Here is a 21,088-nt window from a genome sequence, read left to right as displayed (position 1 = left end):
GGTACCCTCATAGATATCATCCTGACTAACTTACCCTCTAAATACACCTCCGCTGTCTTCAACCAGGATCTCAGCGATCACTGCCTTATTGCCTGCGTCCGTAACGGGTCCGCGGTCAAACGACCACCCCTCATCACTGTCAAACACTCCCTAAAACACTTTAGCGAGCAGGCCTTCCTAATTGACTTGGCCCAGGTATCCTGGATGGATATAGATCTCATTCCATCAGTAGAGGATGCCTGGTTGTTCTTTAAAAGTAATTTCCTCTCAATCTTAAATAAACATGCCCCATTCAAAAAATACAGAACTAAAAATAGATATAGCCCCTGGTTCTCCTCAGACTTGACTGCCCTTGACCAGCACAAAAACATCCTGTGGCGTACTGCATTAGCATCAAATAGCCCCCGCGATATGCAACTTTTCAGGGAAGTCAGGAACCAATATAAACAAGCAGTTAAGAAAGCAAAGGCTAACTTTTTCAAACAGAAATGTGCATCCTGTAGCACTAACACTGTAAAGTCCATGTAGAATAAGAGCACCTCCTCCCAGCTGCCCACTGCACTGAGGCTAGGAAACACTATCACCACCGATAAATCTACAATAATCGAGAATTTCAACAAGCATTTTGCTACGGCTGGCCATGCTTTCCACCTGGATACCACTACCCCGGCCACCAGCTCTGCACCCTCCGCTGCAACTTGCCCATGCCCCCCCCCGCTTCTCCTTCACACAAATTCAGACAGCTGATGTTCTGAAAAAGCTGCAAAATCTGGACCCCTACAAATCATCTGGGCTAGACAATCTGGACCCTTTCTTTCAAAAATTAGCTGCCGAAATTGTCGCAACCCCTATTACTAGCCTGTTCAACCTCTCTTTCGTAACGTCTGAGATCCCCAGAGATTGGAAAGCTGCCGCGGTCATCCCCCTCTTCAAAGGGGGTGACACTCTAGATCCAAACTGTTACAGACCTATATCCATCCTGCCCTGCCTTTCGAAAGTATTTGAAAGCCAAGTTAACAAACAGATCACCGACCATTTCGAATCCCACCGTACTTTCTCCGCTATGCAATCCGGTTTCCGAGCTGGTCATGGGTGCACCTCAGCCACGCTCAAGGTCCTAAACGATATTATAACCGCAATCGATAATAGACAGTACTGTGCAGCCGTCTTCATCGACCTGGCCAAGGCTTTCGACTCTGTCAACCACCGCATTCTTATTGGCAGACTAAATAGCCTTGGTTTCTCAAATGACTGCCTCGCCTGGTTCACCAACTACTTCTCAGATAGAGTTCAATGTGTCAAATCGGAGGGCCTGTTGTCTGGACCTATGGCAGTCTCTATGGGGGTGCCACAGGGTTCAATTATTGGGCCGACAATTTTCTCTGTGTACATCAATGATGTCGCTCTTGCTGCTGGTGACTCTCAGATCCACCTCTACGAAGACGACACCATTTTGTATACATCTGGCCCTTCATTGGACACTGTGTTAACAAACCTCCAAACGAGCTTCAATGCCATACAACACTCCTTCAGTAGCCTCCAACTGCTCTTAAACACTAGTAAAACTAAATGCATGCTCTTCAATCGAACGCTGCTGGCACCCGCCCACTCGACTAGAATCACTACTCTCGACGGGTCTGACCTAGAATATGTGGACAACTACAAATACCTAGGTGTCTGGTTAGACTGTAAACTCTCCTTCCAGACTCACATTAAGAATCTCCAATCCACAGTTAAATCTAGAATCGGCTTCCTATTTCGCAACAAAGCCTCCTTCACTTATGCTGCCAAACATGCCCTCATAAACCTGACTATCCTACCGATCCTTGACTTCGGCGATGTCATTTACAAAATAGCCTCCAACACTCTACTCAGCAAATTGGATGTAGTCTATCACAGTGCCATCCGTTTTGTCACCAAAGCCCCATATACTACCCACCACTGTGACCTGTACGCTCTTGTTGGCTGGTCCTCACTACATATTCGTCGCCAAACCCACTGGCTCCAGGCCATCTATAAATCACTGCTAGGCAAATCCCAGCCTTATCTTAGCTCATTGGTCACCATAGCAACACCCACCCGTAGTATGCGCTCCAGCAGGTATATCTCACTGGTCATCCCCAAAGCCAACACCTCCTTTGGCTGCCATTCCTTCCTTTTCTCTGCTGCCAATGACTGGAATGAATTGCAAAAATCTCTGAAGCTGGAGACTATTTAATCTCCCTCACTAACTTTAAGCATCAGTTGTCAGAGCACCTTACCGATCACTGCACCTGTACACAGCCCATCTGAAATTAGCCCACCCAACTACCTCATCCCCATATTGTTATTTATTTTGCTCATTTGCACCCCAGTATCTCTATTTGCACATCATCTCTTGCACATCTATCATTCCAGTGTTAATACTAATTGTAATTATTTTTGCACTATAGCCTATTTATTGCCTTACCTCCATAACTTGCTACATTTGCACACACTGTATACACTGCTCAAAAAAATAAAGGGAACACTTAAACAACACAATGTAACTCCAAGTCAATCACACTTCTGTGAAATCAAACTGTCCACTTAGGAAGCAACACTGATTGACAATACATTTCACATGCTGTTGTGCAAATGGAATAGACAACAGGTGGAAATTATAGGCAATTAGCAAGACACCCCCAATAAAGGACTGGTTTTGCATGTGGTGACCACAGACCACTTCTCAGTTCCTATGCTTCCTGGCTGATGTTTTGGTCACTTTTGAATGCTGGCGGTGCTTTCACTCTAGTGGTAGCATGAGACGGAGTCTACAACCCACACAAGTGGCTCAGGTAGTGCAGCTCATCCAGGATGGCACATCAATGCGAGCTGTGGCAAGAAGGTTTGCTGTGTCTGTCAGCGTAGTGTCCAGAGCATGGAGGCGCTACCAGGAGACAGGCCAGTACATCAGGAGACGTGGAGGAGGCCGTAGGAGGGCAACAACCCAGCAGCAGGACTGCTACCTCCGCCTTTGTGCAAGGAGGAGCAGGAGGAGCACTGCCAGAGCCCTGCAAAATGACCTCCAGCAGGCCACAAATGTGCATGTGTCTGCTCAAATGGTCAGAAACAGACTCCATGAGGGTGGTATGAGGGCCCGACGTCCACAGGTGGGGGTTGTGCTTACAGCCCAACACCGTGCAGGACGTTTGGCATTTGCCAGAGAACACCAAGATTGGCAAATCGCCACTGGCACCCTGTGCTCTTCACAGATGAAAGCAGGTTCACACTGAGCACGTGACAGACGTGACAGAGTCTGGAGACACCGTGGAGAACATTCTGCTGCCTGCAACATCCTCCAGCATGACCGGTTTGGCGGTGGGTCAGTCATGGTGTGGGGTGGCATTTCTTTGGGGGGCCGCACAGCCCTCCATGTGCTCGCCAGAGGTAGCCTGACTGCCATTAGGTACCGAGATGAGATCCTCAGACCCCTTGTGAGACCATATACTGGTGCGGTTGGCCCTGGGTTCCTCCTAATGCAAGACCATGCTAGACCTCATGTGGCTGGAGTGTGTCAGCAGTTCCTGCAAGAGGAAGGCATTGATGCTATGGACTGGCCCGCCCGTTCCCCAGACCTGAATCCAATTGAACACATCTGGGACATCATGTCTAGCTGCATCCACCAATGCCACGTTGCACCACAGACTGTCCAGGAGTTGGCGGATGCTTTAGTCCAGGTCTGGGAGGAGATCCCTCAGGAGACCATCCGCCACCTCATCAGGAGCATGCCCAGGCGTTGTAGGGAGGTCATACAGGCACGTGGAGGCCACACACACTACTGAGCCTCATTTTGACTTGTTTTAAGGACATTACATCAAAGTTGGATCAGCCTGTAGTGTGGTTTTCCACTTTAATTTTGAGGGTGACTCCAAATCCAGACCTCCATGGGTTGATAAATTTGATTTCCATTGATAATTTTTGTGTGATTTTGTTGTCAGCACATTCAACTATGTAAAGAAAAAAGTATTTAATAAGATTATTTCATTCATCCAGATCTAGGACGTGTTATTTTAGTGTTCCCTTTATTTTTTTGAGCAGTGTATTTTCTGTTGTATTTTCGACTTTATGTTTTGTTTTAACCCATATGTAACTCTGTGTTGTTATTTTTATCGCACTGCTTTGCTTTATCTTGGCCAGGTCGCAGTTGTAAATGAGAACTTGTTCTCAACTGGCTTACCTGGTTAAATAAAGGTTAAATAAAAATAAAATATGACATATATGACATAATAAAGGCCTTATAAGCAACTTATACACATACTTATAAACTACAAATGATTGGCCAACATGTGTACCTTAAAGTGTTACCGAAATGCAAAACGATACAATGGTGCAAGAAGTTGCAACGTGTTACCCTTGACGGGAAACTTAAACCTGAGACCTGGAACTCCACGTGGGTCGTGCGTGCAGGGACCACCAGGTTAGAGAGGCAGCAGCCAAGCGGTGTGAGGCGTTTGTGTAGCCTGTGCGGAGAGGAGAGAACAGGGATAGGCAGAGGCATAGTTGACAGGCTGCAGCAGATGGCTACAATAATGCAGAGGAGATCGGAATAAAATGAACTAAACATCTGGGAAAGGAGAGAGCGGGGCCTCCCTCACCACAACTCCCAAATATAACTCTCCCAACTTCCACCTCAGAAACTATAATTGTTGTAAACTACAGCGGTTCAATGTTTTCTAGTAATAGACTAACCTAGTTTATTCAGCTAGCTAACTAGGTGCAGTATTATTCCGTGAAAAACGTCCGGGCACCTCGTCATAAGACGCCACAGCCAGCTAGCATGCCGGTCTCCAGCAGCAGGGTTTAGCGCCAATACTCAGCCACAACAACCACCAGTGTATCAACACACAAGCAGATCGTTCGTGTCCGTGTCTAACGTTGTGGGTTAGTCCCGACAGCTTGAGCGAGTCCGTCGTCAACTTATTCAGCCAGTTAGTTAGCTAGAATAGTTAGCAAACTAGCTAGCCATTGCTTTCAGACAAAGAAGAACCCCTCCTTTCACGGCACGAACACACAGAGAGAGCCAAACTAACGTTAACTAGTCACCCATGTCCCGAATTCCTTGAGCGACTCGGGCTATCAATATGTAAAAAACAAAACACAAGTGTAGGTTATGACACAGCTCATACATACACACACAGTGAATGAGAGATAATTAATGAGAGATAAACAATTTATTTCTGTCATCATCTTGTTACGAATTGTGTTTTCACAATTAATGACAAAAAATTATAATCTCACTTTAAATGGTACCACTTTACATTACAATTCCCTTATTACTGTCTAGCTACTTGTGCAATTACAGTTTAACAAGTATTGTAATTACTTATTGTTTCAATGTGTTACACTGTACTCACAGCAGTAATCCTAACCTTAGCCCTAACCCCTAACCCTAGCTTCTGCCCACATCACGGGTCAACCTTAACCCTCAACCCTAACCCTATAACCATAGCTTCATGTCCACATCCCAGCTCAACCCTAACCCTTAACCCTAAACCTAGCATTATGTCCAAAACACAGCCCAACCTTAACACTAAACCTAGCATTATGTCCAAAACACAGCTCAACCCTTAACCCTAACCTCAACCCTAACTTCTGAAGGTGTGTGAGGGTCTGCCACTGACTTTCCCACAACTGGTTGTAGTAGTATCCTTCCCTTTTCCTTCCCATTTACAATCAACATTCTTTTCCTACAAAAAATGTGATACGTCATATTAATCCCTCATGGGTCCATTGTCGGCTTTCCACAGACTGACAAGGGATCAGTGCAGTCTTGTCAACAATAAAATCATGTTGTTTGTGTGTGCGTGCTTGCATGCATGGGTGTCTATGTGTGCATACTTTCTAATGAGACACAGAGGATGATGTCCTTTAGGAGTCTCAGTTGTCACAGGCAGTGGATGACTGTAATTCAGAACAAATGTACCACTATGATTATGTGTGTGTAGTCAATGTTCTGGAGCTTGACTAATAACCATAAGCTTTTGGAAACACTAAACCATCTATGTGTAGATCTATGTTATCTATTTCTATGTTGGCGGGTGTGGTTCCCAGTCAGAGGCAGCTGTCGATCGTTGTCTCTGATTGGGGATCATACTTCAGGCTCTGATCAGTCCCTACACCCAAACGAGGGCATTGCGTTCATCCACCTCTGGCCTGCTGGCTCCCCTACCTCTGCTGAAGCACAGTTCCCGCTCAGCCCAGTCAAAACTGTTCGCTGCTCTGGCACCCCAATGGTGGAACAAGCTCCCTCACGACGCCAGGACAGCGGAGTCACTCACCACCTTCCGGAGACATTTGAAACCCCACCTCTTTAAGGAACACCTGGGATAGGATAAAGTAATCCTTCTAACCCCCCCTTACCCCACCCCCCAAAAAATGTGTAAAGTGGTTATCCCACTGGCTATAAGGTGAATGCACCAATTTGTAAGTCGCTCTGGATAAGAGCGTCTGCTAAATGACGTAAATGTAAATGTACCTCATGAAGCTGGATGAGAGAATGCCATTTTGCCTACCTATGTTGTGGGATCTTGTTTCAGTTTGGCTTGTTGGATGTTTAGCCTTTTGAACTTCACGTTCTGTTGGATTTTGTTATTTTGTTGGTGTTTATATAATAAACGACTATGTACGCATACCACACTACACCTTGGTCCAATCCTTTACATGACGAACGTGACAGAAGATCCCACCACCAACGGACCAAGCAGCGTGAACAGGAAAAGCAGACAACATGGACATGGGAGGATATTTTGGACGGTAAGGGATCCTGGACTTGGGAAGAGATCCAGGCAGGTATGGATCACCTTCCTTGGGAGCAGACGGAGACAGCGAGGGAGGAGAAATGGCGAATCAAAAGGTCCCGATCACTAAGGAAGCCCGAGAGGCAGCCCCAAGAAAATGTGGGCGAATCAGCAGGAGGCCCTGAAAGACCTGCAGCTCAGCACTCTGAGAGAGGAGACCACCACCTTACGGGGGCTGATAGAGAAGAGGGAGCAGGAGCTCTCCATTCAGAAGGAGGCGCTGCAGGAGGCCCACAGGGAGAAGGAGTCAGTGGATGCACGGAGAGAGGAGCTGGCTAGGCAACAGGAGGAGCTGAGAGAGGAATTAACTCTAGAGAAAAGGAGAGCGCAGTCCTTAGAGCAGAGGCTGGCGGAGCAAGGTTTCAGAGTAGAGCCAACTCCCCGCACTCGTGTTAAAGAGCGTGGGACCATACAGGCACCCTGTTATGCTGTGATACGCACTGTATCTCCTGTGCGCATTCACAGCCCGGTGCGCTTGGTGCCCGCGCCCCGCTATTGCTGGCTAAAATGAGCGTTCAGCCAGGACGGGTTGTTCCTACTCCTCGCACCAAACCAGTGGTGCGTGTCTCCAGTCCGGTACGGCCCGTACCTGCTCCTCGCACCAAACCAGTGGTGGGTGTCGCCAGCCCGGTACGCCCGTACCTGCTCCCCGCACCAAACCAGTGGTGCATGTCTCCAGTCCTGTACGGCCCGTACCTGCTCCTCGCACCAAACCAGTGGTGCGTGTCCCCAGCCCGGTACAGCCCGTGCCTGCTCCTCGCAACTGACTAGTGGTGCGTGTCCCCAGCCCGGTACGGTCCAGTCCAGGGTCAGAGCAGTCCGCTCCACCGGTGCCTAGTCCAGCTCCGGTCAGCTGCTCCACTCCAGTGCCAGAGCAGTCTGCTCCACCGGTGCCCAGTCTAGCTCCGGTCAACTGCTCCACTCCAGTGCCAGAGCAGTCCGCTCCACCGGTGCCCAGTCCAGCTCCGGTTAGCTGCTCCAGTCTAATGCCAGAGTAGTCCACTCCACCGGTGCCTAGTCCAGCCCCGGTCACCTGCTCTAGTCCAGAGCCAGAGCAGTCCACTCCACCGGGGTCCAGTTCAGCTCCGGTCAGCTGCTCCACTCCAGTGCCAGAACAGTCCGCTCCACCGGTGCCAAGTCCGGGTCCGGTCGTCTACTCTCCCACATCAGGGTCCAGACAGGACTTGGTGCATCGTAGGAGGACTGCAGAGCCAGAACCAGACGTCAACCCCTCTCCAGGGTCGGGGCCTCCCACACCAGGGTCCAGACAGGGCTTGGTGCATCACGGGAGGATTGCCGGTCCAGGCCCAGCCATTTTGCCTACCTATGTTGTGGGATATTGTTTCAGTTTGGCTTGTTGGATGTTTAGCCTTTTGAACTTCACGTTCTGTTGGATTTTGTTATTTTGTTGGTGTTTATATAATAACGACTATGTATGCATACCACGCTGCACCTTGGTCCAATCCTTTACACGACGGACGTGACACTACTGGGGAATGGATAGGGTCAGATGGGGTAGTGAGAAAGACAGTGTTGAGGTTGGACTAAGCTCTCCAGTAGGTCGTTTTGACCTATACGCCACCATGTTTATATTAATCTTTATCTAATAAAGTACAGTATTTGTCTCTCTATTGAAAGAGTATTGTGTATCGAGCCTTTGGTTCACACTCAGCAGGCCTACAGTAGATGCATACATTTTAGGAAACACCTCTTCTCTATCCTGAGGACTGGTCATGCTTAACAGACTGCAAACCACTTTGTTCTCTCTCAAATATCTCTTCTTGGTGAGTTTGTGGTGTCTCATGCTGAATATATACTACTGTTATTGACATGGCAAGTCTGTTCCCTCAATCGTCTTCCCGGTCTCTCCGTAACACCAGCCAGAACGTCTGCCTCAGGATGCCACATAGAAAGCTATGATGACTATCCTCTCTGGCTCCATTCATCATCAGTTTTATGAGGAAAAACAATCCCTGTATTAGGTTACTCTTCCACTAATCCATCCCCTACCTTTTTTTATTCTTCAATTTTCACCGCTCTAACTTCCATTTTCCTTTGTGTTTCTCTCCCACATTTATTGGCTCCTTCTCCCTCTATGTGCCTCTCATCCTCTCTTCAAGCCTTCTCATTTCCCCCTGGGGTGCCAGAGCACTGGAACTGAACTGCCCTCCACTCTCTAGCCATCACACTCAGATTTTTCTTTTTTCGCTTGTTTTTCCCTCTTCCCTCCACATTTCTGGCACAGGAAGGGACCTAGCATTTTCCAGGGGAGCCCAGCTGGTTGTGCAGAGTGCAGTAAACCCAGGCCTCCTGGTTCCCCCTGTGGTCCCTCACTCACTCTGACTGGAACTGGAATAGGCCCACTGCACCAGCCCAGTAGAAACCATTAGCAACCCAATAGGTCTGATCCAGGCCTTTGCTACATGGATTTAGTCAAGTCTGGATAGAAGTAGCTAGTAAAGTCAACCATGATTTTGGCTACTGAGTTGTGGGGTTTGTGATTATGTGCAGGGGCATTTCATGACAAATCCAGTGCATTGTGATATACTGCACCCCAACCCACTGGGATTGACTATGAGGTGCTAGTCAATATGATTTAGAAACAAGTCATTGGATTTCAGGCAAGTTGTTAAAGTGACATATAAAAGCAGATATTTTTTGACAGTTATCAGCAAGTGCTGAGTTTGTGAATTTGAATTATGGCATTCAATTAATGCTCACCTGCATGTCATTAACCTCACCTCTCCTGCCCAAAAATATAATACTTCATAAAGCCAATTAAATATAGTGTGACTTAAAGAGTCCGGTCTCGAGACCACATATTGAGTGCCTTGGTCTTGTCTCGGTGTAGGATACATTTGTACTCGGTCTTGACACGGTCTCAGACAGTGAGGACTCGTAATTTCTTCCCGAGACCAGTCGAGACCAGCAGGGTGAAAAAACTCACAATTATCAGCTTCCATGCAGTCAGTGCATAAAACCGCTTTCTCCAGGCCACATATGTATACACTCCTTCCTTCAAACATTAAAACAGTATCTTAACAGCCTTTATATCGATTATAACATGTTTGCGCAGTGGCAAACGTATAGGCCTTCAGTGTGTGACATGTTCGTGAATCTGAAAGGACAGCAACCATAATACCAGCGCGCTCATGTAGGAGAGTGCACTTTTTGTAAAACACAAAGGGTCAGTGGTGTAGTGGAGGCTATACGCAGGTATAAACCGTAAACCCACTTTTTTCAGTGGGCATTGCGTATACTCACTTCTTAATCCCTACTGATGTGTATCAAAGTAGTGTAGTGGAGGTATAGGATGTATCAATGATGTAGTACAATAGAGAAATCATGCACAAAGTAGCCTACACAATCGCAAAGGAAGTGAATTATATTCACATCCGCGCCGTACACATAGCCTAGTTTCAGCGGAATATCATCTGCAGGCAGCAAAAGTGTGCAGCTCTCAACTGGTTTTGGGTTTGAGCAGCTCACAGAAGAATGACAGCCGTAGCCGGTAGGGTAGGAAAGACGTTTCAACTTATGATATCTACCAGTAAATGCTAACTAAGGCAACAATGGGTATTGAAAAAGTTTAGTCCGAAGTGTTGGTTAGTAGGCTATTTGTGATGCGCAATTGTCATCATGCGGGTGGACAGAGGCCCACCCACTGGGGGGCCAGACCCTGACAGGCCTTACCAATCAGATTGATGTGGTTTAAGCACTGTTGTGGACTTAGACCATCACATTTGTGTATTTTTTCAATTTAAAAAAGTGAGATTTTGAGAGTGAAAATCTGAAAAACTAATTAAAAAAACATAGGAAAACATAGGATTTTTCACACAGGGTGCCTTTCCTTCGCTGGGCGGGCCGTTTGGGAACTTTTTGGCAAAATGTGAGTATACCCACTTCTCCAGGCACCACTACACCACTGCATAGGGCCGATGGAAAGACAACAGTCACACACAGCATGATGTTAAAGGATAAGCAGCCCATAAACTCGGACATAATAAGCCAGTAGGTCCCAATCATAAGAATACAGAAACACAACCGTTAAGCATTTCCCAATCGAAATGTACAACAATTACTTCCCATTGCATAAACATTTCTCGTTTAGCACACAAAGTAACTGGTGAAATAAAGTTTAAAGTGGAACCGATAGCGTTTTAGCTACTTTGCAGATATGAAACAAACAGACAATCATAATATCAGTCAAAATTGATGTAGTCCCCTGTAGCTCAGTTGGTAGAGCATGGCGCTTGCAACGCCAGGGTTGTGGGTTCGTTTCCCACGGGGGGGCCAGTATAAAAAAAATGTATGCACTCACTAACTGTAAGTCGCTCTGCATAAGAGCGTCTGCTAAAATGACTAAAAATTCCCAGTTTATGCTACAAAACCAACTTCATAAGAGGTTTTAAAAATATGTTCTATTTGACTCAAAGTTCCATAATGTATACTAAGGCATTGTTGGCAGAATAGATGGATGCAGTTCAATGCATGATTAATATAATTCACCAATACATTTCTTGGTGGTCCCCAAAATATTGCTATCAGGTTGTAAATCCCAGCTGGCCTGGTACATTGTTTGCTGCCTCCATTCAGGATGCACTGTTTCAGTTTCAATGACTCAATATTCTGGACAAAAACGGACTAATGTAATTAAGGCTGGGAATGTCAATACAATCAATACAATCAAACTAGCAAGGGCAATGACCACAAGTCAGTCATAATGTGGCTAATAGGCTAACGTATCTATTTATGTAGTAAGCTAAAAACACGGAGCCTAACTTTAGCTAGATAGCTAGCTAGCTAGCTGCTATGAAGATGTCATGTCATGCCATTGGAAGAGTGGGTGAGTGACTAACTTTTTCCCCTCGTATCGTTTTTCGGTGGCTATACACAGCTAGAGATGCAGGTGTCATTTGGTTAGCTAGCAAGAACTTGAATGGCTGTTATCCAGTTAGCATATCTCTTGCATTCGCAAATTCACTCTGGCTATATACTCTAATTTCAGAGTACTCTTGTCTGAGTGTGCCAGAGCGCAGAACAACTGATGAATTTACAAACGCGCAACACCTGCTGAATATGACCGGTGTCAGTAAACATAGACAAAAAAAGTAATAGTTAGTCAAGAACAATCTAGATAACATGTAAACAGCCTAACCAGCTCTGCTTCGGTGAGTAAAATTGTCAGAGTGAGGTGTTCTCTCATTTGTGTCTGGAAGTAGGAAGCTAGCAAGCTAGCCAACTTTAGCCAGTTAGCTTGGGTGCTTGATTGGGACAAGCGTGCATTGGCAGGCAAGCTGCAGAAGGATGAGGAGGCTACAATTCCCCATCGTTAATCAGTGCAATTTTGACAGCCAACTAGCTGAAAAAGTTTGAGAGGGTTTATCTAATGTTCCTTTGTTATGATTTTAGCTCATCTTGCTCTCGCTATTATTAGTTGTTGATCTTGTTGTTGTTGATGTGCATAACTGAGGGAGAGATAGCCTACCTTTTCATGGTTGTTTGATCAATAGTACTGTAAAGTTCCCAAATGTAAGAGGACTCCCATGGTGTTTACACATTTGCAGAAATCCATTCAGGTGTATTTTGTGGCTTTTGGCGAATGTGTTCTAATGATCTAAAGTCGCGCTGTTGCAACTACCTGTAAACACACAGTCGAGTTCAAAGTGAATGATGGTAGGCCCATGTGGCAAATGGCTTGTTTGAGAGAGAAGAGAGGAGGAGAAGAGATGAGAGAAGAGAGGAGAGGGGAGAAGAGAGGAGAGAAGAGGAGAGAAGAGAAGAGAGGAGAGAAGAGTTGGAGAGAAGGGAGGAGGAGAAGAGAGAGAAGAGAGGAGGAGAGGAGAAGAGAGGAGAGAAGATAAAGGAGTAAGGAGAGGAGAGGAGGAGAAAAGAGAGGAGAGAACACAGGGGGAGAAGAGAGGGGAGAAGAGAGAGGAGAGGAGAGGAGAGGAGAGGAGAGGAGAGGAGAGGAGAGGAGAGGAGAGGAGAGGAGAGGAGAGGAGAGGAGAGGAGAGGAGAGGAGAGGAGAGGGAGAGGGAGAGGAGAGGAGAGGAGAGGAGGGAAGGGGAGGGGAGAGGAGGAGAGAGAAGAGAGAAGAGAGAAGAGGAGAGGAGAGAAGAGGAGAGAGGGGAGAAGAGAGGAGAGAGGGGAGAAGACAGGGGAGAGGAGAGAAAAGAGAAGAGGAGAGGAGAGAGAAGAGAGGAGGAGAGGAGGAGAGAAGAGAGGAGAGAGGAGAGAGGACAGGAGAGAGGAGAAGACAGGGGGAGAAGAGAGGGGAGAATAGAGAAGAGGAGAGGAGAGAGGAGAGGAGAAGAGAAGAGAGGGGAGAAGAGAGGAGAGGAGAGAAGAGAGGAGGAGAGAAGAGAGGAGAGGAGAGGAGAGGAGAGGAGAGGAGAGGAGAGGAGAGGAGAGGAGAGGAGAGGAGAGGAGAGGAGAGGAGAGGAGAGGAGAGGAGAGGAGAGGAGAGGGAAAAAAGAGCATACTTGCAGCCACCTGGCTCTTTGCAGTGTCCATGTTCTGTACTGCAGCCCTGCCGGCAAATAGGTGTGTTACATTCTGGATGAGTTGGACCGCAGAGTGAAAGAAAAGCAGCCAACAAGTGATCAGCATATGTGGGAACTCCTTCAAGACTGTTGGAAAAGCATTCCAGGTGAAGCTGGTTGAGAGAATGCCAAGAGTGTGCAAAGCTGTCATCAAGGCAAAGGGTGGCTACTTTTAAGAATCTAAAATCTAAAATATATTTTGATTTTTTAACACTTTTTTGGTTACTACATGATTCCATATGTGTTATTTCATTGTTTTGATGTCTTCACTATTATTCTACAATGTAGAAAATAGTAAAAATAAAGAAAAATGAGTAGGTGTGTCCAAACCTTTGACTGGTACTGTAGATATGGTCATTTTCACGTTTTGATAAATTGTGTTCTAGCTGGCTATAGGGTCTGAGGGAGTGGAGCTGCCTGGCTATAGGGTCTGAGGGAGTGGAGATGTGGTATGGGGTCTGAACTAAACCCAACCCTAGTCCCTCTGTCTGTTCATGGTTGTGTCTGCGTGCTGGCCAAGGGCTGTTCATGGATGTGTCTGCGTGCTGGCCAAGGGCTGTTCATGGTTGTGTCTACGTGCTGGCCAAGGGCTGTTCATGGTTGTGTCTGTGTGCTGGCCAAGGGATTGGGCATGTGTGCTCGGCGGTTCCACTTTTTGCCTAATAGAGTATTAACAGATAATCACTATGGAATTCTGAGCAATTCCGAAATGAGTGATGGAGTCTTGGCTTGGAGCTTGGCTGTATGAGGTCATGTGTAATGGGCTAAATGCCAAACAGCCAAACAGCCAGCTATGTTGGAATGATTTGCAGGTTCTGTAATAGAACAGTCCTTATTAGTCAGATGGATCAAAACTGTTCGCTGCTCTGGCACCCCAATGGTGGAACAAGCTCCCTCACGACGCCAGGACAGCGGAGTCACTCACCACCTTCCGGAGACACTTGAAACCCCACCTCTTTAAGGAATACCTGGGATAGGATAAAGTAATCCTTCTACCCCCCCTTACCCCACCCCCAAAAAAATTATTTACAAAAGAAAATAAAAAAAAAACATATTGTAAAGTGGTTGTCCCACTGGCTATAAGGTGAATGCACCAATTTGTAAGTCGCTCTGGATAAGAGCGTCTGCTAAATGACGTAAATGTAAATGTACCTCATGAAGCTGGATGAGAGAATGCCAAGAGTGTGCAAAGCTGTCATCAAGGCAAAGGGTGGCTACTTTGAAGAATCTCTCAAATAATATATATTATGATTTGTTTAACACTTTTTTGGTTCCTACATGATTCCATATGTGTTATTTCATAGTTTTGATGTCTTCACTATTATTCTAAAATGTAGAAAATAATAAAAAAATTAAGAAAAAGCCTGGAATTAGTAGGTGTGTCCAAACTTTTGACTGGTACTGTAAGTGGTCACTTGTCAGAAAATGTTTTTAAAAGTGTCATATTCTTCCTGGAGGTGTATATGAACAGATTTTAATAAGATTTCATATTGCTAAAATGCTGTCAGTTCCACTTTAAATGTTATTCTTGAAAAGGGAGAAGCTAACAAATTAGCAACATCATCCTCTTTGATAACACCTGCTGCAGCCGCTGCAAACTAGCCAACAAAAGCTAGCTAGCTAGACCATGGGAACACTACTGCTTGCTATTGGGCAGTGACCCCGTTGGCCTTCAAGAAGGCAGAAGTTTCCATACGTTTTTGTAAAAACGGTCCCACCCATTAAGTCAAAATGTGATAGGTTGATTCCACTGTCACTCCACAATTTTGCCCTAATACAGTTGAATGGCAGATGCCTTTATCTAGCTTATGATGGCCTAGCCAATGGCTGACTTAGCTAGCTAGATTTATGTCCCCAGAGACCAGCAAAAATAAAAATCCTGATTGGATATTTTTTTCTCTTCAGTGTTAACCCTTTCCTTTCCAACACAAACTGAAGAGATTAAATCAGAACATAATTGAAAATAATATAATTATCATTATTATCATATAATCATTATTTTATCAATCCTTAGCCCTTCTCCGAAGGTGTAGAAGGCCAATTGTTCTCCACCGTGTTCAAGTTAGTAATAATTTGTAGAGTGGCTCTATTTTCCCTCAGCTCCGGACTTGGTCTTGAATCGGTCTCGCTTTAGGTTTTCTCGAACACAACACTGCTTAAAGATAAACACATCAACATGATAAAATGTAGTTGGGTAACAGTGGCCGTATATAAATATATAAATCCGTCGTCAGGGCTGGTGGTGGTGGTGGGGATGGCTGGGTGCCAGACGTCAGTGCTCTGCTCCACAGTCTGAAAGAAGTGCAACATTGTCCAGCCAGGCTCCGGGTATAGAGCTCAACGCCTGTCCAAATGGAACATGTACCCAGACTGAGACTGCTGCAAAACCCCCCTCAGACTGTTTACACCACAGGAGGTTGGTGGCGTCTTAATTGGAGAAAACAGACTCGTGGTAGTGGCTGGAGCGGAATAGGTGGAATGGTATCAAATAAATCAAACACATGGTTTCCATGTGTTTGATGCCATTCCATTCCCACCGTAACAGACATTATTATGAGGCGTCCTCCTCTCAGCAGTCTCCTGTGGTTTACACACTCTGTCTTTCATAGGCCTGCTTGCAGAATGTGTATGGTGCAGCGCGAGTCAATGAAGAACTCCTAGAAAAACCTTGGTTGGCCAACTAATATTCTCTGACGTGACGTAACGACGTCTGCTCGTCTCACTTCCTGGTTGACCGTGTGAATTTGTCCAAACGTGACCGCATGTTCTGTGTACAGGTAGAAGAGATACAATAAATATTTTTTTTGTACCTCATGGCTTCTGTCAGTGACCTGCATGCACGACGAGATGAAAAGAATAATACACGCACTCTGTTTAACTCAGAAGGCGTTTATGAAGCAGCAGAAGATAATTCATCCCAGATCATTCTGGAGACCCCAGATCCTGATATCGTCAAAACAATTTCACATTATTTCGAGGCTGCTCTCAGTGGGCAGAAATATGTGGTATCCCACCCCGTCACAGACCATGGTACTGAGTCTTCAGCAGACAGGTAAGCACACATGGAAATATTAACCCTGATGAATTGGTTAAAAGTCAGTGCTGTGCCCTCAGCAGTGCTTCTTTATAAATGTGTGAAGCATTCAGAATAGATTCCGATAGCTAGCTTATTACAATGTCGAGAAATGTAAATGTAATTAACATTACAATTCACACAACCAAAAGTGTGAATAATGCAATATTTGCCTTTGCTCACACATATGAATGTATCAGCAGTGATTCAGGGGACAGCCTGTTCATAACTCAAGTGCCAGTGTCTGAGGTGGTGAGGTCTGTGAGAAGATGTCACTCAAAGGAGAGGTCAGAGTTCACATGTACCATAGAATCAGGGGAGGAAGATGGACCTGCCACTCCCCAAAGGAAGCAGCAGGTCTCACCTGCAATGAAACATCACAAGAGGAAAGCAGAGAAGCATGGCCTGAAAAAGTACTCCTTTCCCTTCCTGGGGAGCATTTACAGAAGTAAACACCTATCTAGTAGAGAAAGGGCTTACAGAAACACACACCTACCACTATTAAAGAGTGTGACCTTCGCGGTAAGTAGGCAGCACTCCTTGTGTCAAATTCCTATTGTTAAAAAAAATCTGCCATAAAATAAAACAGAAGTCCAGCTTCTGATACTTATAATTTGGATCATATATAGGCCTAATGTATTTGTGGGTAACTAATGTGTCATATGCTTCTAAATGTTTTCTCAGTCTCACTGACATTAAATCCCTTTTTGTTTCCAATAGAGTAAGGCAATTGGAGGCTTTTTTAGATGTGTCAAAACACTGAAGAAGTTCTCTAAAGGAAAAGTGACTTTAGCCTCAGCTTTACCAAATAGATATCTGGATGAGGAAGGTGAACTATCTCCACTGTCAGAGTAAGTTTTCTACAGCTCTCAATTTTGAAATAAGAAAAGGTTATAATTGCTGGAGATGGTCAGTGCTCTTTTGGTAGATTTGAGCTGTGAAACAGAGGGCAGACCACATTTCTTCCTTTGAGCTTCTTTATAATGATTGTATATTTCTGAGGTGTATAATGCTGGGTCTTTCTTTGGACCTACAGACAGGAGGAGGAATCTAAAGGTAGTGATGATGACATCAGAGTGGTGGTGAGTATGATCAAATAATCGTACATTTTATCTAGGCTCTTTTTCTCATAGCATCATATGAGTCAATGATTTGGCATTTAACGTCTGGCAGTACATTTATCAAAACATTTATTTCTTACAGGAAAATGAACTTTTAACGCCATTTCTGAAAAAGAAAAAAAGGCAAACTTGGCGTCATCCATTATCTGAAGCTGAAAAGCAATGCAGAAAGTTTTCATCTGTAAGCAAATACTTCACCACCAAGACAAAGAAACAGAGCACAAAGAAAACACAACACCTCCCTCATGTCAAACAAACTCTTTCCTTGGTTTCCAAAATGATTAAAGACACAACATCAAAGCGGAGTGTTGCTGGATCACGGCGAATCATACCTGAGAAATGTAACATGGCAGAAGAGGAGACTAACCCAGAGTCAGTCAATTGCGTTAGGAGATGTTCATCTGGTAGGAGTTTGGTCCGCAATGAAACTGATGCAGAAGAACCTGGGATACAATTAGCTGACAATACAGATGGACAGGAAGAGAACGACAACATGGACATTTCATTGACAGAATGGAAGACAATGCTGAATATCGGATTTGTCAGTGAGGAAGGAGAGAGGAGTAGAATAGACCAGGCAGTGGACATAATGAGTTCACCAATTAATGAAGTGCAGGAAAGTGAAGGAAGCTGTTTGGAGAGGACCCAAGTGAACAGAGCCATGACCTCCAGTGTGACTGGACCTTGCCCTGATCGTGACCATCAGAACCAGACAAGAGAAACAGAGGCTGATCCTGGAATTAAAGGTCACAACCCCCCTTCAACAGATCTAGAGCTCACAAATGACTGTACAAATGTTGATGCTGGGGGAGACGATGAACAGAAGGGAAAGAAGAGGAAGAAAAAGAACAGGAAAAGAGAGAGAGGAGATGATGAAAGTATAGAGGACCGAGTTGGGCAGAATCATAGCCAAGAGGCTCCAGATGATCAGGAACTAGTCACCTGTGTGAGTACAGGCACCATACAGGGAGGAGAGGCTACTGAGATAACCCAGGATAACAAGGCAGAGCATTCCGTGTCTGGTGAAATGATTATGCCACGTAAAAAGAAGAGAAAAAAGGAGAGGAGGGAGTCACCATGCCAGGCTGATACAGATATAGGGCTAAGACAGGAAGAGAACGCCAAGCTATCATCCCATGCTGGAGGTGGTGCTATAGTTCAGACTGATGACATAGAACTGAAGAAAATAAAGAAAAAGGATAAGAATTCCACAGCACATGCCATCCCGGAGGAAGGACCAGAAAAAGAACATTTTCAGAACTTGAGTTTAGAATCACAGTTAGATGAGGTAATAGGACCCCAAAAGGGAACAAACATTTCAACCCTCCCTCAAGATACTGACACAAACCTACAGGTAAACACTACTGAGATAAGACAGAAAACAATTGAGTGCTCTATAGTCCAACTTACTGAATTTGTAGCCCAGAGAAAGAAGTATAAAACCATGGCACCTATAGAGAATTCTTTGGCACGGAGTGATGGCACAGTTTCTTTTAGGAAGAAGAAAAAGGCAAAGAAAGATTGGGATTCCTTCTGCAGCAATGAAATGGCTGGGAATGATACTGAAATTCCTCTGTCTACAAGTACTTTATCTCAATCTGGTGAAATCGATACACTGGAGAAGAAAAAACACAAACGAGATAAGAAACAGAATTCTGACACACATGAAGATTCTGAGACCAGACCCAAAGAGAATGTTAAGACCCATGAGCGGTCTGAAGACATGTTCACGGAGAAGAAGAGGAAAAAGAAGAAGAGGAGGAGATCTTCAACTGACGAGGGCGCCATTGTTCAACAACAAGAGGATAATACTCCAAAATTCCATGTCACCCTCAAGAGTTCTGTGTCTGAATCCATTGACACTGTGCCACCAAGAAAGAAGGAGAAGAAAGATAAAGATAGGGATTTAGTAACTCCTTTGAGCGCAGAGGAGAGCCATCAAAAGGACAACATACCACCTGAAACAGATGAGATCACTAGCCCAAGAAAGCTGAAGAAAAAAAAGCGAGATGGGTCTAAAGACACTTGTTCTGTCATACACAAGGATACAGCAGCTCCACTGGAAAAAGAGAGTATTGGCATATCTTTGGAGGGATGTGAGAGTTTTGCTTTGACACCAGATTACATGGTTTCTCAGAGAAAAACAAAGAAAAATAAGAATTCCCTCACCCAACATGATCCTGAGGAAAGACTGAAAAATGATGCAACTAAAATATCTCAGAGGATGAGCGCAGCTGTTAAAAATTCTAGACCGGAAGAGAAAAAAGAGATAGTTACAACTGAAGTGAGACTTGAAGCTGAAAGTGCCTTTATATCCTCCAAGAGGAAGAGGAAAAAGACAAAGAGGAGGAAATCCACTGATAACGAAGCACCAGAGGTAGGACATCAAGATAATGATAACACTGCAATATTAATTGAAACGACTCAGAGTTCTATCACCCAATACACAGAAACAGAGTCACAGAAAAAGAAGAAGAAGAAGAAGAAGAAAAATAGAAAAACTAACAAGGAATCAGTTGCCCCGGAGGGCACAGATTGAAGACAGGCCGGGGAGATGATGTCAGCGGCAGCGTCAGACTCTCTGCCTTTACCACAGATTAATCCTGATCCTGTATCAAACTCCCATGAACTGGTTTCATCAGCAGAGAAGAAGAAAAAGAAGCATGGAAAAGACAAGAGGGTGATGTATGTATAATGCAAATCAGGATTACTTCGCAACTGAACACAATGACTCAGTGGTGATGACATGAAGCATGCCATCTGAATAAAACAACCCATAGCTTGGAGAGGATTTTTGATGGGTGGCCTTTGGTTATAAGGGAACAGATTTTTAAATGAGTGGATTCATTGTACAGCACCTCGATGGCGGCTATTCTTCCACTCTTTAAAGACGCTTGTATGAGCATTCAGATGAGCAATTAACATATTCAGATGATAAATGTGCATGCATAGGCTACTCAGATAAACAGTGAACGTTTTCAGTGTAAAGTTAACACTAAATGGTGTTTTGTAAATAATATTTCTTATCCTACCCTGCCACCTAGTGGACATCATAAGACAACACCATACTGGTTTTACTCATAGACTGGTTTTATTACAGTGTAAGTAACATGTTTATAACTTGGATTCTAGTGTCATGATGTTTCATTATGCCTACACCATATACTGTATGCCAGTGCTGCATGAGAGAGTGATTAATGTGTACATTTAATCAGATTTGTTTCTTGTTCAGTTTTGAAATAGATTACATTTCTAATGTAATTCCCTTCAGTAAGGGACATTGATGCAATATCCATTGTGTGCAGTGCATTGTATGAAGGCCTAGTCTAAACATTGCCTCCACAACCATTATAGATATAGTAATACTTTTGATATTAGCCCCATACTAGTGTACTTGTAAGTATGACTGTCTATTGAAGGATACACAATAAATGTACAGTTTATTAATGTTTTATTGTAAGACTAATGTTATTGATTAGCAGCACTGTATTCATAGGGTCAGATCTAGTTCAGGCAAATATTGTCTGGACA

The 21,088-nt window shown here is 44.7% G+C and overlaps 1 protein-coding gene across 2 annotated transcripts; it reads left to right on the top strand.

The window, feature by feature from the left end:
* The first annotated feature begins 16,107 nt into the window (after positions 1 to 16,107).
* LOC121579449 lies at positions 16,108 to 21,011 on the top strand. Of its 2 annotated transcripts, none has more exons than XM_041894053.1 (5): positions 16,108 to 16,415; positions 16,640 to 16,958; positions 17,157 to 17,287; positions 17,473 to 17,518; positions 17,640 to 21,011. In XM_041894053.1, exons 1-5 carry the CDS (start codon positions 16,177 to 16,179, stop codon positions 20,094 to 20,096), a joined length of 3,192 nt encoding a protein of 1,063 aa, XP_041749987.1. In that variant the 5' UTR covers positions 16,108 to 16,176; the 3' UTR covers positions 20,097 to 21,011. The 2 variants fall into 2 exon arrangements, with proteins under 2 accessions (XP_041749987.1, XP_041749986.1); XM_041894052.1 differs by having other exon boundaries at positions 16,637 to 16,958.
* Positions 21,012 to 21,088: the final 77 nt, after the last annotated feature.

This window comes from Coregonus clupeaformis, chromosome 13 (genome assembly GCF_020615455.1).
Source record: "Coregonus clupeaformis isolate EN_2021a chromosome 13, ASM2061545v1, whole genome shotgun sequence".
In the NCBI taxonomy this organism is placed as follows: Eukaryota; Metazoa; Chordata; class Actinopteri; order Salmoniformes; family Salmonidae; genus Coregonus; species Coregonus clupeaformis.
This window is presented reverse-complemented; position numbering and strand designations above follow the sequence as displayed.